At 40.9% G+C, this 17,579-nt stretch overlaps 1 protein-coding gene across 1 annotated transcript in view; it reads left to right on the top strand.

Moving 5' to 3' along the window:
* BGN (biglycan) overlaps positions 1-16,195 on the top strand; it is a 64,736-nt gene extending 48,541 nt beyond the window's left edge. Inside the window, exons 6-8 of the mRNA XM_026711272.2 lie at positions 1,088-1,181; positions 6,189-6,327; positions 10,812-16,195. Of these exons, the coding sequence (XP_026567057.1) occupies positions 1,088-1,181; positions 6,189-6,327; positions 10,812-11,009 (431 nt within the window). The 3' untranslated portion in view covers positions 11,010-16,195. The remainder of the gene's footprint in view (positions 1-1,087; positions 1,182-6,188; positions 6,328-10,811) is intronic.
* Positions 16,196-17,579: the final 1,384 nt, after the last annotated feature.

Here is a 17,579-nt window from a genome sequence, read left to right as displayed (position 1 = left end):
AATACTGAATAGAAATGGAATCCTTTTCTGTAGAGCAGTACCAATGTTGTGGCCTTAGAGCATTTCAGAATGCATTACAGGTAGCTCTTGACTTACGACTACAATTGAGCCCAAAATTTCTCTTGTTAAGTGAGACATTTGTTAAATGTATGTTACAACCTTCCTTGCCATAGTTGTTAAATGAATCAGGGCAGTTGATAAGTTAGCAACATGGTTGTTTAAATGGATCTGACATCCCCATTGATCTTGCTTGTCAAATGGTCGCAAAAAGGGACCACGTGACTCTGGGTTACTGCAACAGTCATAAGTATGAACCAGTTGCCAAGCATCTGAATCAGGGGTGGGATGCTACTGGTTTGGACTGGTTCTATACAACTGGTAGCTCCCAAGAGCAGCTGACACTGGTTCTGTGTTTGCTGCTCTTTGGCTCGCCCACGCACCCGGGATCTTACCTGTCCTTTATTTCCTGCTTTTTCAACCTCAGCTGCTTTGCATTTCTGAAAAAGCAGGAAAAAAAGAGGCTTTTCAAACACTGTGCACCCACGCACAGCGCTTGTCAGCTGTCCGGGCAGCACAACTGATGTATTTTTGCAAATGCTGTCACACGCAAAACGCACTTTCACCGAACCAGTAGTAGCACCGGTTGAATCCCACCCCTGATCTGAATTTTGATCCCATGATCACGGGGATGCTGCAAAGGTTGTAACTGTGAAAAATGCTCACGAGTCCCTTTTTTCAGTGCCGTTGTAACTTTGAACAGTCATTAAATGAACTGTTGTAAGTCAAGGGCTACTTGTATTGCTATATCCCATTTTACTTCGTTTGCAGCATCATTTTCAGTTCAAAACATTCATGGCAGGGTTCATTCAACAAAACAAGGTTATTTGGTTAATGATGATTCAATCCTGTACATGAACTCAAGCCATTGAGTTAAGCCAGGGAACTATAAAAGTTGGCTAACCATTGTTAGTGCATAGGGTAAATATAGCTCCTCTCTTTTTATTGTTGCTTTACCTGTTTTGAAGCACCGTAGAATGCTGTGGATTTTAGAAAAGCTAATATTATCCTACTCTTCTCTTCCAACCAGACCTCCCCGAAACCTTAACTGAGCTACATCTGGACCACAACAAGATCCAAGCAATTGAATTAGAGGACCTGATCCGCTACTCCAAAATCTACAGGTAGTGTCAATAGGAGAGTCATTTGTGAAGAGTTTGCCAGGACTGCACAGAAGAAATTTGGGGCAAAAGTAGGAAAGTCACTAATCTCCAGAAGTTACAGAGCAATTTCTGTCACTATTGGTGACACTATCTGCAGTTTTTATGAGTCGCAACATCTGGAGAGCCACCAATTAGGGTATGAATGAGATACAAGGCAATTGATTTCAGCCTTCGCAACATACAGGTCAGAAATGAAAATAAACTTGAGTATTTTTTTAAAAAAAGGAAATTATCCTACCTCAAGTCTGTCCACAGCTCCTCATTCTAAGCAAGGAAGCCAAAGCAGTTCCCGCTTCAAAGTTAGAGGAGAAGAAGAAGAAGAAGAAGAAGAAGAAGAAGAAGAAGAAGAAGAAGAAGAAGAAGAAGAAGAAGAAGAAGAAGAAGAAGAAGAAGAAGAAGAAGAAGAAGAAGAAGAAGAAGAAGAAGAAGAAGAAGAAGAAGAAAGGGGAGAATACAATAGTGGAAGGAAAATCTGTTTTATCAGTTGGCAAAAATATGTTGAGAAAATAGGGAACATGTTCAGAGTTAATACATAGTAAGGGCTATTTTTTTAAAAATGGAAGGAAGGTCTTTTTTTTTTACTGGTCTACCTCATGAAACTTTTGATACGACTTTTAGTTTCCCTAGAGATGCAATTCTTAGCATGATGTAACTCTGGCCTTGAACCTTTTCTGCATTTCCTTTTCCTATGACCTTGTAATTCCAAGGTTTTTGCAGGGAATCATTTCATGTTGTCCACAAAAGTTGTGATGCCATATATGGAGTTAGAAGGGCCAAGGGAGGAGGTCCATCAAGTTTTAATCTTTGTGCATATATAAGCAAAGTTGCTTTATCTCTTTCATAACTTGGTAGCTGACAGAATGATTCTACCTTGGAGGTTTCTACCTAGAAGGCCCCCCTCTATGATGAAGGCAATCTGCCCAGGTGCCAAGTATGGGACCAAAGTCAACTTCTATCCTCCTATAAAAAACACTTAATCTTTCCCCTGCTATAGTCAACAAAGTGAGGAGATCCCATGGCTTAGAGGTTAATATATATCTACCTAATATGCAAGTAGCCTGGGTTTGAATCTCAGAAGGGTATGGCTAGCTGATGAGCGTTAAATAACTTGAAACAGATCTATACTAGTTGCCCTTTATTTCTTTGTAAATTCAACACAAAAATAGTTTATCGCGAAAGCAACTGCCTGCGAAGGCTCCTGGATTGGGGCTGAAAGGTAAAACTGGAGCAATTGCCCTGATAAAAAAAAAAAAAAAAAAACTTTCTCTATCTGCCTAATTAAACCTTCTACAAATTATAGCTAAAACAGGATTTTAGATCGTCAAGAAACATGTGTTTAAAGCACGGATATCTATTAAGTAGCAAACAGTAACTGCGAAGAGAAAACAAATGTATTCCAAAAACAAAAACAGAGCATTTCACCAGCCAGTGTCCAAAAGATTCCCTCCCTTGTTCCTGGCGTGCACTCCCTAAAGTCGAGCAATAAATTCTGCTTCAGCACTTAGGAGGTACATTTCTTTAAAAAGTTTCACCAAATAAGAAAGGAGAAGAAGGGGAAGGGAGAGGAGAGGAGATCAGTTCGGTTAAAACCAAGGAGAAACCTCCCTGGGTAGGAAAGACTTCATTCCACTTCTCTGTTTCTAAACCTACAAGCTGTAACATCAATCTTCTCCTACCAGTGTCAGGGAGGTCTGGAGTGCCTCCCTCTCAGTTTCCCTTTTTTGGGTGTGTGTGTGTGTGTGTGTGTGCGTGTGTGCTTGCCAGCCACAAAAGCACTCCTTTGGAATCTTTAACTGGCTAAAATGTTAAAATGTCTGGGGGTTTAAAATATCCACCCAGCTCAGCTGTGGTCTCCCTAGCAACAAGCTCCTGAGAAATTTCTACTGCCACCCCCCCCCCCGCACCGCCCCCAGGCTGTAGGTGAAAGCATTTTCTTCCATGCTCAGTGATTAGTCGAGATGCTGTTCATGACCTTGCTCCTCCAAGTTAGAGAAGAACTGCGCCTGGATGAGGTCATCCTAAGAAATCTTCCACAGTTCAGACTAGCAGAAGGTATTCCAAGCATGAAATGGGAGGTAGAAATACGCAGCAGAGACATAGAGCCACAGCGTGCTCAGTATGGTGTATAATTAAGTGTGACCATGTGCAATTGTGCCAGCTGGTTCCTTTCTCCCCCCCTCCCCCCCGTCATGAATGACTTAAAACAGCCATCACCAAGCCGCTTAAGTTATTGAGTGGTCTCTATATCACTAACCAAAGAAACACGTCTAAAACAATCAACGGACAAGGATGGTGGCTGTGTGAATGTGATAAACAACTTGAACGCACAACCTCAAGTCACAGAATGATAAAATATTTGTTTTTCACCCTATTTTATTATAGATTTTAATTTCAAAGAATTAAACCGTTTGTAGGCAGACCGAGAAGACAGGCCCGGAAAATGAACTGGGCAAAAATCCAGTGGTCCACATTTTCAATTGTTTTCTGTTAATCAGATGGAGGAAATGACTTAATAACTAAAGTAGAATAGCTCTTGGGAATACAGACATATTACGTTGTCAAGTGAGGCTTTTGAATTTTAACCCACCCCACTCCCCCAACTCACAAATTTATATTTGGAGAGCTAATGTTATTCTAAATAATGTAACATAGATACAATAAGGTCGGTGCTTCATCTGAGAAGGATGTGGGGGGCGGAAATAGGAGGGAGTTTTTAGTATACACTCTGTATAAGCTTCACATACATATTTAACCTAGGTCTAAATATGGCCTGGCCTTTTAAAGTTGAATATATATTTTGGCCACTAGAGGGGGAAAAGAGCTATATTTGTCAGCAATTTTTTAAATGGGTGTTCTTAATGCCTTCCCATGAAGCATTTTGATCTGAAAGAAGCAAACTTGATTAGGAAAGCCTTTTATAAGAATTTGCTTTCCCTGCCTCCCAAGAGGCCATTCCTTTCATCACTTCTATTGTATAAAAATCAGACAAAGCCCAAAGGATTAAGGTCCTTGATTCAGGATTGAATCCCTCCCCTTTTGATTTTTATGCCTTGGTTTTGGGCTGATTTGCATGCAATGAAAGGAGAGGAAAGAATATTCTGAGGTGTTTTTTTTTTAATTTAATAGCAGCTCAGCATTTTGATTGCAGTGCTAGAAAAAGTATTTCATTTTTCCCTCTGGGTTGCTCACCATATTGAATCACCACCCAAAGGTGTTATTGCCCCATAAGATCAAACCCAGTGCCCGTTGGAAGCCCAAACATTTTTCTGCAGGGGGCGGTCCTAGCCTTGAATAAAACACAATTATGAGAAAAAACACAGGGGCATGATTTATCACCTGCTTTTGCCACACTGCTCCACTTTGGGGACTAGCTCCTAATATTTGTCAATATTTTGGATGCAGAAGTTCCAAGTTGAAGCCATACCCAGGAAGTTCCGCAGTCTTTCCATGCAGGAAGGGGGGGGGTGTCACTTATCTTAAAGCTGGCCTTATTTCACAAAAACTTGCACATAGAGCACTAATACCTCTGGAGCGCAGCTTTTAGACACGCAACTCTCCCAACCCCCATGTGTATTCTGAGGTGGTGGTATAGCACTGTTTTTCAGCAGCTTTAGGATGTGTGGACTTCAACCTCCAGAATTCCCAGCTTGCATTCCCAAGCCAGTACAAATATTGTGGCACAGCAAAAAAAAAGGAACCTTCTGTTGCGTTCACTTCTGCTTAAATAGGCTCCAACTAGCATCGCCATCCGGACTCTAGAAATGTGGACTTTTAGATCTTACACTCAATTAGCAGCCCAAAATCCTTCTGCATTTCCTTCTCACCTTTTCCCTACTGGTACACTTATCTAATCCTTAGCTGCAGCTGGTATGGTGCACCAAGACATCTGCTTGCTGCATGAAGGAATGAGAGAATCAGACAGAAGATGGCAGCGTAATCATACATTTGCTTTCTGCTTCATTTGGAAGTTGAAATGTCTGTACCCAAATGCCCTAGGCCCAGACTGATTGGTCTTTGTTTTCTCATTCATCACCATCTTCATCTGTCATCTGTAACATTTAAATATATTGCCTGAATTTTGATTTGGAACCTGTAATATAGACAGATACATCTTTGATGGGTAAGCTTTAAAACAAGCAACCAGAAATCTGTAATCTGTAATCATATTTTACATTCCCTTGGCCCAGAGGGAGAGCCGATAGGGTGTGGGCCTTATCAAAGGGACTTGCTCCTGTCTACAAACTTTATGCTGTTTATAAGGTGGAAATGGACTGAGTTCACACAAAACCCTAAACAAGTAGGAGCCAAAGTGGCGAAGGGGTGAAGATGCTAGGTTGGGGCTGCGAAGCCCAAGCTTCAACTCTAACTCAGTTACAGAAACTATTTGATTGATTTTGAGTTTGTCTCTTAGTATTTCCTTCCCCAAAAGTTTATTAGGGGAATAATTAGAGTGCTTTAGTGTATACAGGTAGTCCTCAACTTACAGTCATTCATTGAGTGACCATTCAAAGTTACAACGGCACTGAAACAACAGTGGCTTATGGCTAGTTTTCCTACTTACGAATGCTGCAGCCTCCCCCTGGTCAGGTGATCAAAATTCGGATGCTTGGCAACTGGCATGCATTTATGACAGTTGCACTATCCTGGGTCACCATTTGTAACTTCCCATCATCAGAATTCCATGCAAATTTTTGCAATCAAGGCAGGCCAACCGCAACCAAGATTTCATAGCTGAGGGAAGGAAAAGTTAGAAAAGTCTTTACTCTCCCGTTTTGTGGCTCTTCCCCACCTCTGCAGTTCGAGACTTCCAGTAATTTGAGAAAGAACTTTGGGGTAGGGAGAGGCAAGGAAAAACTGGCAGAGTGAATGTAAGGAAGTGAGGGCTGATCTTCTCCTGCGCTGTAAAGTACACAAGTTGGCATCACACTAAATCTCCATTTCTTTTGTATCCCCTTTCTCTCCTCATAGACTGGGCCTTGGACACAACAATATTCGCATGATTGAGAATGGCAGCCTTGCTTTCTTGCCTATCCTACGCGAGTTGCACTTGGACAACAACAAACTCTCAAGAGTCCCCCCAGGATTGCCTGACCTCAAGTTTCTGCAGGTATCTAATAAGATGCAGTTCTGTGGCGAGAAAAGTGAGGCCCTGCACTTAGGCAGGGGAAAAAAAAACAAATGCACAGGTACAAAATAGACAGTACCTGGCTCAACCCCTGTGAGAGGGATCTAGGTGTTCCACTTCAATATGAGCCAACAGGGTGCTGTAGCTGCCCAAAAAGCCAATCGCAATCCTAGGCTACATCAACACAGGGCTGGCGTCAGGATAAGGAGAAGTGATAGTGCCGCTCTATATAGTACTAGCAAGGCCATGCTTGGAATACTGCTTACAAAAAGATGCTGAGATCCTAGAAAGAGTCAGACAGATGAGCAACAAGCATGATAAGGGGTCTAGAAGCTAGCTATATGATGAATGGCTACGGTAGGAGTCCCCAAACTCGGCAACTTTAAGACTTCTGGACTTCAACTCCACAAGTTGAAGTCCACAAGTCTTAAAGTTCCAAGTTTGGAGACCTCTGGGCTAAGGGAACTAGGTATATGTAGCCTAATGAAGAGATGACATGATAGCCATCTTCCAATACTTGAAGGGTGGTCACAGGGAAGAGGGTTCAGTTTATTCTCCAAAGCACCTGAGGGAAGGACAAGAAACAATGGATGGAAGATCGTCAGAGGAAGATCCAACCTGGAACTAAAGAGAAGTTTACTGACAGTAAGAACAAGTAGCCAGTGGAATGGCTTGCCTCCTGAAGCTGTGGATGCTCCATCATTGGAAATTTTCAAGAAAAGATTAGGCAACCATTTGTTTTGGGATGGAGTAAGGACTCCTGCCTTGGGCAGGGGGTTGGACTAGAAAACTTCCCGGGTCCTTTCCAGCTCTATGATTCTATGATCTCCAAGTTTCAGGGAGGGCATGAAGTCTAGGAGATCATACATCGAGCTTCAACAATGGGCAACTGTAGAAAATTCATTGGGTTGACATGACCCCCAAACATCCAGAACTCTCTGTCTTCTTCATTCTGTTTTGAAATACCTATAGAGAACATTGCCGTCCTTTACCAATCCACAGATTGCCTTTTCAGTTCCAAACTCTTTCATGTCCTTTTCCATACTGAATCTGGCTGTGTTGCACTGCAAATCCAAAACTATGATTCTGGAACCCAGCAAACTGATTTTGCAAATTCACTGTGGTGCATTAAAAACAATATAGTTATCCGTATCCTGTAGTTTCATGAGTATCTTGTGCTATTGCAATAATCTTGGTTGTTTGTTTAGAATGTACTAGATCAGTGGCCCCCAACCTTTTTTGTGCCACGGCCCGGTACCGGCATCACAAAATGATCCGCGGCCCGGTACCGGCATCAGCACGCATGACAAGGCAAGGCGAGCCGAGCGACCGGCCAGCCAGCCATTACCCGCTTCTCCCCGCCACCTTCAACTCCTCCTTTGTACCTTTGTCAATGGGCTTCAGGACGGCTTCGGGACATTTGCTCGGCTTGCCTTGCCTTGGGTGCTGAAAGAATCCTTGCGCCTTAGTTTCGTTTGAAGCCGCCCCCCCCTTCGATGAAACTAAGGCGCGAGGATTCCTTCAGGACCCAAACGCCACTTTCCAACCGGAAAAGCTCACCTGGAAGCACTTTCTCATTGAAACAAGATGGCAGCGCCCAGCAAACCAGCGGCCTGGTAGGAAATGTTCCACGGACCGGTACCAGTCCGGGGCCCGGTGGTTGGGGACCCCTGTACTAGATAACCCATGATGCTTTCAGTTATCTTTTCAAAGATCCTTACTAGATCCTTCAGTGCCTTCAACAATGGCTGAGCTTTTAATGTACTTGAAAAGTTCTTAAAAATTCAGGAAGATATTCAGAGATGTATCTATCTTGAATGTTGAACTGTATAGTGTTGAACTGTATAGTGTTGAACTGTATAATGCAGTCAAACACCAGGAGTTCAGCACAAGAAATGTTTTATGACATTTTGTATAGTCATAACATGCTTTATGATAATGTTTATCATAAAATGTTGTACAAAATTTGCCAAATTTCAATTCCACAGGAGTCATGGGTCCCAGATTTTTGATGCATTCTGTAAGTTAGTCCATTTGAGGTTGCTTGATTCAAAAGGCTTTTGCCCTATGATGCACCATTTTGTCCAGGTAAAGGTTACAGACCTGAGAGTTTTAGATATAGTTATCCTGCTAGGAAAAATAGATATTGTACAATTTACAAAACTCAGTTAACAATACAAATAACAGCAAAGCTGGAAATTGTTATGTCCTGGGAAGGACACTGTGTTGAAATCAATAGAGCTTATTTTGGTTGCTGTAAAACCATTACATGAATTCATAATCTTTAGACACTCAACATTCCTATGGCAACCTGTGTCAATTGAATCTCCCTCCCTTTGTCCTCCCCCCAAAACCAAACCCCATCACATTTCCAACAAATTCCAATTGTTGCTAAAACAAGCTTTGTTAAATAGGTATACAAAAGGACCCAATGATTTAACTGGGATTCGGGGGTGGGGGGGGTTGTTCTTCATTTTGGCTTCCTAAAACCATTGTTGGTAAAGTAAACAATGTCTGAAACAGCTTTTCCTAGCATGGTGCATTCCAGCTGTATTTGGACTATAGCACCCATCATTCCCAACCAATATGGCTATTGGCTGCTCCAATAGGCTAGTGCTTTAGGTAATAAATAAGCTGAGCTGAGATTTTCTTTTAATTTATAAGATGGCTTACAAAAGAGTTTCTACCCCAAGAAATGAGAGATTCCATGCGGTATTTCCAGCCATCTTATTAGCTTCAAGTTATCTCAAATTCAACAATAAAACAAGATGAGTGTGATCTGAGGAAAATATACATACGTTCCTTCTTGCTTATGCTGTTTCTGTTCTTACCACATGCAGAAATGTTATTTCCCAGTTATTTCCCATCTTCTAATTATGGGGAGAGGCAAGGCTTTAAAAAGTAGACCTGTCTGTTTCCTCAAAATCTTAATCTTACCTTAATTTCTTAGGCTTTACAACAGAGGTGGTATTCAGCAGGTTCTGACCAGTTCTGGAGAACTGGTAGCAGAAATTTTGAGTAGTTTGGAGAACTGGCAAATACCAGCTCCGACTGGAGATTTTTCAGTATCCTTCCCCTGCCAAGCCCACCAAGCCAAGCCCACAGAACCGGTAGTAAAATGAATTGAATCCCACCACTGCTTCAGGGATTTCATCAGGTGTTACTCATGGGTCACCAAGTGTATCTAAATGAGAAACTTGAACACTGGATCCAGTTTTAGCATACAGATAGGTCTCTATGGAGATTCTCAGTTATCCGGGTCAATACATTCACATTCTTCAGTCAACTCAACATACACACATACTTTATACCCAAGAATACACTAACGCGCAAGGCTTGTCCACCCCAAAGATAAAACACCCCGACATAAACTGAGCAACGTGGTATATGCACTACAAATGCAGTGAGACATGTGCAGATTTGTACATTGGGGAAACAAACAACCACTTCATAAACCCATGGCACAACTTAGGAGAACAAACCCATCAGGACAAGATTCAGCAGTCCATCTGCATTTCAGAGACAAAAGGCACTCCTTTGAAGACAGCAAAGTCCACATTTTGATCAGTGAGGACCGCTGGTTTGAAAGAGGGGTCAAGTAGGCCATCTATGTCAACAGTGAACATCCTTCTCTCAACAGAGGGGAGGGATATGACATCATCTATCTCCAGTGTACAATACAGCCCTTTCAGCAGTTCCAAGAAGGCTCCACACTCATCTGCACCACTCAGGTGACCCTGAAGACACAGAGAAACCTCCAAATGGCCTCAACAACTCTCTAAAAGAATGCAAATGACCAGCTGCCCTGCAAGGAGTATAAATCCTTCCATTCCTCACTATCCAGACAGAGCTGAAGAAGCTTCTTGGATGAGAACTGAAATGTCTTCAAAGATAAACCAGAAAGTCCAGTTGCCTCTTGAAAGAAAGCACGTTTGGGATACGGATAGGTCTTTACATTGAAAAATGTTAAGATTTGAACTGATGTACAGGGAGTCCTTAAGTTACAATCATTCATTTAGCGATTGTTCCAAGTTACAATGACACTGAAAAAAAAGTTACTTATGACTGGTCCTCACACTTGTGACTGTTGCAGCATCCCCATGGTCACATGATCAAAATTTGTGTCCTTGGTAGCCATCAAGTATGTATGATGGTTTCAGTGTCCTGGAGTCATGTGATTGCCGTTTGTGACCTTCCCATCTCGCTTCCAAGTCAACAGGGGAAGCTTAATGCCTATGTGATTCATTTAACATCTGCAGTGATTCACTTAATAACCATTACAAAAAAATGTTATAAAATCAGGCACAGCTCACTTAACAACCACCTTGCTTAGCAATAGAAGTTATCACCCCAATTGTGGTCGTAAATCGAGGACTCCCTTTGTTCAAGGCAAAAATGTCTCCGTTGATGAAGGTATGCCCAGTTGAGCCTCTGCTTCTAACCAGTTCTTCTGTCTTCTTCCCCAGGTGGTGTATTTGCATTCCAACAACATTACCCATGTTGGCGTTAATGATTTCTGCCCTGTGGGCTTTGGGGTAAAGCGTGCCTCGTACCATGGAATCAGCCTTTTTGGCAACCCTGTGCCTTATTGGGAAGTCCAACCAGCTACCTTCCGCTGTGCCACTGACCGCCTGGCTATCCAGTTTGGCAACTACAAAAAATAAAAATCAAGAATAAACGAGGGCGGGAGGGTTGGGTAGAGGGACAAGGTAAACCCAATGGGGAAATGAGGGGGTGGGAGTAGGGAGGGGGATGTGAATCAGGCGAGGGTGAAATGAGGGCCATTCTGAAGAAGTGAGAGTCACCGGTATGGTCATGCTAACAAAAAAAAGTCAAGGATTATTGACTTCTATGAGCCAGCCAATGTCTGGGATAGAGCAAGGGATGGGAAGGAAGTTCATAGAACAAAGGGAAGAGACATAGATGAAGACCTTACGGTATGGTCCATTTAACTAGCCTACATTAGTCCTGCATTTGAAATCAGCTCATTATGATCTGCAAACAAGCACTTGTCTTTCTAGTTCTAACAGGTTTGATGCTACTGCTGGCTTGTCTGGGGCAGAACAGGGTGGGAGGGGTGGGAATTGAAAGGGATTCTGGGCTATAGTTTTGTTTGCATGAGGAGTCCGCTCTATCAGACCTGCTACACCGATATATTGTTGATTTGTGATTGACTTATGTGCCCCCTGAATTTAGCAGCTTGCAGTATGGATGCCGTTTTCTGACCGCAACCTTCATATATTATAGAATGTGTTGGGTGATCCAATGAATTCTGTTTCTGCATTTCTTTAACTTGCAAAATCAGCCTCTGTATATCTTTTTTTTAAAAAAACAAAAAACAAAAGAGGAAGGCACATCTATATAATGTACATCAATCTTATACCAATTAAACTATCATGACTCCTGCCAAAGTAACCTAGGAATAGATTGGTGAGCTGGCTGCAAAACCTCAACAACTCCCAAGATTCCTTGGGAAAAGGAAGTGATTAAACAGACTGAAAGTCCTACTGTGGCTTCTATATACCTAGGCCTCTAGCCACTGGCCATCTGGCTTCTAAACAGTGTGGCTGGAGAAACACCCATTATTCTACTCTTTATTACATCTTTATTGAAAAAAATAGACCTTGTAAATGATCCTACACAATGTATAAGTGGCCTGTCTTGATATCTGGAAATGCTGGTTGTTTGAGAAGATTAAGATGTGAGCAAACATAATGTGGGATTTTTGACTTGTCCAATAGCAGCAAGAACAACTAAAACATCAATAATCCCGTGCAAATTCTGTTACCAAAGCCCCTAGCTTCAGCACAAATCAAAGTATATTGTCTTTTGTTCAACTCAGGTTCCAATTACCACAGCAAATACGACATTTCAGCAAGGCTGGGCAGATGATGGAAGAAACGCCACCCCTTTGGGGGGTTCTTTCTCTTAAGCAAGAGAGGCTCAGCATGTCTCCTATGCCAATTAGCCATGCCTAAGATCGAAGAAGAAGACAATGAGAGTAACTTGTCATGGGTGCACAGAAGATCCAGAAAAGTTTTCTTAGTTCACTGTCCCCATTCTTCTCTATTCCTCCTTGTTCTGCCTTCATTTATTCTGAAAAAGTGAAGTGGAGGCTAGGTCCCTGTGGCCATGTCCCACTCAAAGTGTTTGAATATCATTAGATGTATGCTCTATCCCCGCATGGTTGCTTGGTTTTCTGAGGCGTAGAGCTAAGACGCACTTAGAAGAGGTGTTCATTGCTGTATGCAGAGAATATAATGAGGGGTCCAGCAAGGCTGTCCTACATTGGTAGGTCACCTGTCTTTTCCAATTTAGTTCTCTGTCCTACAAGAATATTTAGAAAAATCTGCTATGCAGGTAAATAATGGAGTAACTGCAGGAGATCTTTCGGTTGGTGACTCCAAGAAGCCTTTTGTCCAAAACTCTCAGAGGCTGAGGATTAATGAAGATGTTTCAATTGGGGTAGGCTGTTCAGCTCCAATCTGATTCATTGATCTGAGATTTGAATGGTTAATTTGATTGGCTTGGAACTGAATCGAGGAATTGAGTCTGCCTGATTTTCTGAATTGATAGGGGGTGGGTGTGGGGAGATTTTCACTCATGCTCAAAAGCCATTCCGTACAGGCAAATCAAGTCATCCTGACCTTTTGATCCAAATTGTCAATCTGATTTGGAAGTTAATTTGATTCAGAGGTCCAGACCTACTATTACATAACTGAACCGTCAACGTGAAGCTTTTGCACAACCCTATTACACAGTTAGGTGGGAAGTGGGCAGGAAATAGATAGCAATGGGGTTTATCAAAATAGGAAAGGATAAAAATAAAAGACATTTGGGACCCAGAAATACCTAATGGATCTAGACAAACAACAACAACAACAAGAACACCCAGCTCTGCCCAGTGCCATAGAAATCAGTCAACCAATGGAACAGCTTGCCTTCGTAAGTTATGGGTGCTTCATCACTGAAAGCTTTCAAGAAGAGACTGGACTGCCATCTGTCAGAAATGGTGTAGGGTCTGCTTGGGTGGCGGGGAGGGAAGGTTGGACTAGACCTACAAGGTCCCTTCCAACTCTGTTAATCTGTATCTGTATTTGGAAATGGAACCTGAAGGGCATGAATAATGAAACCAGAACAAGCCGGCCCCTAATATTATACTGCACTTCTATTCTTGACTCTGATGCAGGCTTGACTCTTTGGGTAGTTGTGATCCAGCAGACTGAGGATGATCAAGGAAGTAGAGATATTGAAGAAGCTATGGGTGGGTGTGGGGGGAGAGAAAACTGGGAGTTGAGATGGTAGGATAGCACTTTTCAATCACTTGAAGAATATAAAAGTTTTTTTTGTTTTTGTTTTTTAAAAAAGCGCTATTCCAGAAAAGGGAACAGTGCTTGCACTTTTTCAAGCCATTTCTATAACCTTACACTGAGTGTGACCCAAAAACAACGTTATCATTTCACAGTTGTGGAATTTTCCTTTTTTTCTTTTTTGCTCAATCCCCCGCTTTTTTCATTAGGTAGCAGATCTTCAGTCCAGACAACCCATAAGCTTCAGGTCAGCTCTCAACGATGACAATCCCAAACCTAATTCAGAACATACATCTCCCTTTCTTTAGTCTTTCATTGTGGGGGTGGTGGGATATTTTTCTCTCAATCAGAGGCTGGGAAGAAAAGAAATACATATAGGAAAACCTCCAGAGAGGTTAAGAAAAGGAGAGAGACTTGTTTACCCACAAGCTCTGGGTAAAACAACTTTCATTTCCAAGTAGACATCAGATTAAGAGCAGTGCTGGATTTAGGCAGAAGCTAAATAAGGAACAGTTTTGGGCCCCACAAAATTTCAGAATGTCAGCTTTCCAATTTTGCAAACAAGTTCATTATTAGCAATATTTTTTTAAAAATAATTTTGCCAGCATTTTGTATGTATATTAATGTATCTTAAAATTATTTTTAAAATTACATTTAATTATTATTTCCAGGATATATTGTATTATAATCTATGAGCAAAAATCAAGCCAGACAAGTGATAAATCACTAAATGGACTCATTTGGAAATGAGTAAGTACACACACACACACACACACACACACACACACACACACACCTGTTTTGGTATGGAAGTTAGCAAAACCTTTCTATAGTAGCCTTTTAACCAGGGATGTTCAGGGTCTCACCAAGTCTAAATCCTGCAATGCAAAGAGACAGAATTTATGAGAAACAGAATTACATACATGCATGAACATATCTTTTATATTTTTATTGAAAGTTTTAACAACAATAGTAAGAGCTAATGCAAACTAGAATAGAATGAAAAAGAAGAAAGGGAAAGGAAAAAATAAAAGTTAAAAGTGCTAAAATAAAGTGGAAGAAAACTAGAGAAAAAGAATACAGATATAAAGAAAGATAAAAAGACGTAGTTTTCACTCTTCTTCACAACAGTTACAGCTACAATTATATTTTAACTTCTCTCTCTCTCTAAAGTTACATCATTATTCTCTTCTTTCTGTAATCTATCCTATCACATCATCAAAACTATAAATCACAAGTTCATTTTTACACAAAAAAATCCATAACGGGTTTCCATTTGTCAATAAATGTACGCGTTTCCATCTGCATGCCTGGAGATATGGACTGTAACCCCATCAGTGAAGGACCCTATATCATTGCTAAGTTTTTTGTCCAGTTAATTTTTTTTTTTTATCAACAGACAAATCACATGTGTACCGGAGGTGGGGAACTTGGGCCCATTTATGACTTGTGGCCGGCTCAGGAATTCTGGGAGTTGAAGTCCACAAGTCATAAAAGGGACATAGTTCTCCCACCCCTGGATACAAACAACACTAAGCTGTAAAGAAATAATTTTGAGAAGAGGAAATTTCCTTTTGTTCACTTCCTGCCTCTGGTCTTTGTTATAGTTCAGAAATGCATGATGGAATAAAGGGAACCTTTATTTTTTTCCCAGCCTATTTGCTTCTTCTGCAACCTGTCGTGCCATGCAGTGCATGGCTGTTCATCACAAATGACATTGCATAGGCGATCTCTGGGACTTCATCTTTACTGCATTAATGTTAACGGAGCAGCTCTGCAGTGTCTTGAATTGCATTATCATATTTTTAGACTGACACCAGGTGGAACAAAGGCAACAGTTAACCACTCAATACAAAAATAAAATCTAGTTAAAGGAAAGGATGCAACTGTAGGGATGAGGGAAAATAAGAGCAATTGCCTAGATGTGAATTCTTGATTTGACCTGTATATTCACACATCGTACAGATTTCTCACACTCTCTTGGTGAACTTTTTAGAAAAAAAGAAACTCACGTTTCACAGTGATGTCCAGTTCCTGCAGAGTCATGTAGCTGAAATCTGTCTAGCTGTGAATTGGATAACTACGCCTTTGTCTTTCTGTCTGGTAGCAGGAAATGTCTTCCTAGTTTTGTCCTTCCTCCTATTAAAATAAAAGTAGTAGGTTTATGGGTTTTATATAAAAAAATATTGTGGAGCCCAGTACAATATTGACTTTTGTAGAAGTGTCCAATAAAGTTAGCAGTAATTGCCACCTTTAGTTGTTTTCGCTGGGGTTTGGTGAATAAAAACATCTTTTCGATTTAGAAACTCAAGCAACAATGTAATTCAATGTAAAACAGACAGGGAGACCAAAAGCAACTTTGTGCATTATTTTCTTTAGATGTCTATGTATGCTTAGGACTTTTCAAAGCGTCCATCTAAAAATATAAAGTATGTAACTGGCAAAAGAACGTAACCTGCTGTTGAATATTGTATGTGATATGGCCATCTAGTTTACGACATGCAAATGTATTTCTGACTGAAATAAAATTTTGGCATTCAGCATATTGTTCCTGTCCTTGAAATAGCTGCAAACATCTATTTTACCATATATATGCTGAAGAGAGATTTACAGCTAACTAGAGCTTCTTACTGGACGTACAAATAAGTTGTGGGGAAAAAACTGCCTCCTTCAAATCTATTTTTTTTTACATAAATGCCCATTTAAACAGCATGAATTCTTAATTCTTATCAAGGAAGCAATTATCACTGCACTATTAAGGGACAGCAGTTATATAAAATGTGAAAAAGCATAAATCAGTGCATCTTCTGATATGGTTTCGTTGATAAGGAGCTTTTATGACAATAGCTTGCTATTGGAAATGTCACGTGTCAATTGCTGCTAAAGCTTTTAAAGTTATTAAGAAATTGCGATGGCTTCAGTAGTCACAACCCTCTGCAGCAAAGCTGACTGATGCTCACAAAAACTAAAATTCCAACATACATGGAAAGCTTCAGCACACAAAAAATTCTAAGGGATTTATTTTCATTGGTTTATAGTTAATAGCAGGAGTGTTCTCAAGGGTGGTGAAAAAAATCAAAATGGCTACCTCAACCATATGATCCTAGCCCTGCCCCCTTTTCTCCTTGTGTTACTTGCAATGTCATTAAAGGGGCAGGGGGTTACAACCATTCAGTTGCAGCCACTACCTTGACACATGATATTTCCTGTGAATATCTTATTGGCAGTGGTGGAATTCAATTGTTTTTACTAGAATACTTTATTGGCCAAGTGTGATTGGACATACAAGGAAATTGTCGGTGTAAATACTCTCAGTATACATAAAGAAAGAAAAGTTCTGTGGGTGTGGCTTGGTAGGTGTGGCGGGGAAGGATACTGTAAAATCTCCAGTCAGAGGTGTTATTTGCTGGTTCTCCAAACTACTCAAAATTTCCACTACCGGTTCTCTAGAACTGGTCAGAACCTGCTGAATACCACCTCTGCTTATTGGGATCATCGGTTAGAATGTCCTGGCTGAAACTGTAGAATAGGGTAACTGCAAACTAACAAGGATCAACTGCAATAATTGCTGAAGGAAAATCTATGAGGACTCAGAAACTTGCTTTTTGTGTGCGTGTGTGCTAAACTAAGCAAAGTAGTATAGATGCAGCCATTGTGGTCTGTAAATCATAGTTGACTTGCAGTTTATGTGAACTTTCCCAACTATGAGTTCTTCACTAAATCAACTAAAACAAACCATGGTTTAGGCATTGTGCAAACCTACCCAGACACCATGAGGGAATAGTTGAGGTGATTCTTCAATCAAATTTCTGACCAAGTGATAATAGAAAACAGTTCAGAAACAGAGCTGTATTTTTTTATTTTGTTGACTCCATTTTGGCCCACAAAGGAAAACTTGAGGAGGAGTAACTGAACAAATTTGCC

Source organism: Pseudonaja textilis, chromosome 2 (assembly GCF_049901715.1).
Source record: "Pseudonaja textilis isolate UNSWEBS1 chromosome 2, rPseTex1.2, whole genome shotgun sequence".
In the NCBI taxonomy this organism is placed as follows: domain Eukaryota; kingdom Metazoa; phylum Chordata; class Lepidosauria; order Squamata; family Elapidae; genus Pseudonaja; species Pseudonaja textilis.
The sequence above is the reverse complement of the archived record's forward strand: the minus strand, read 5'-3'. Positions and strand labels throughout refer to the sequence as shown.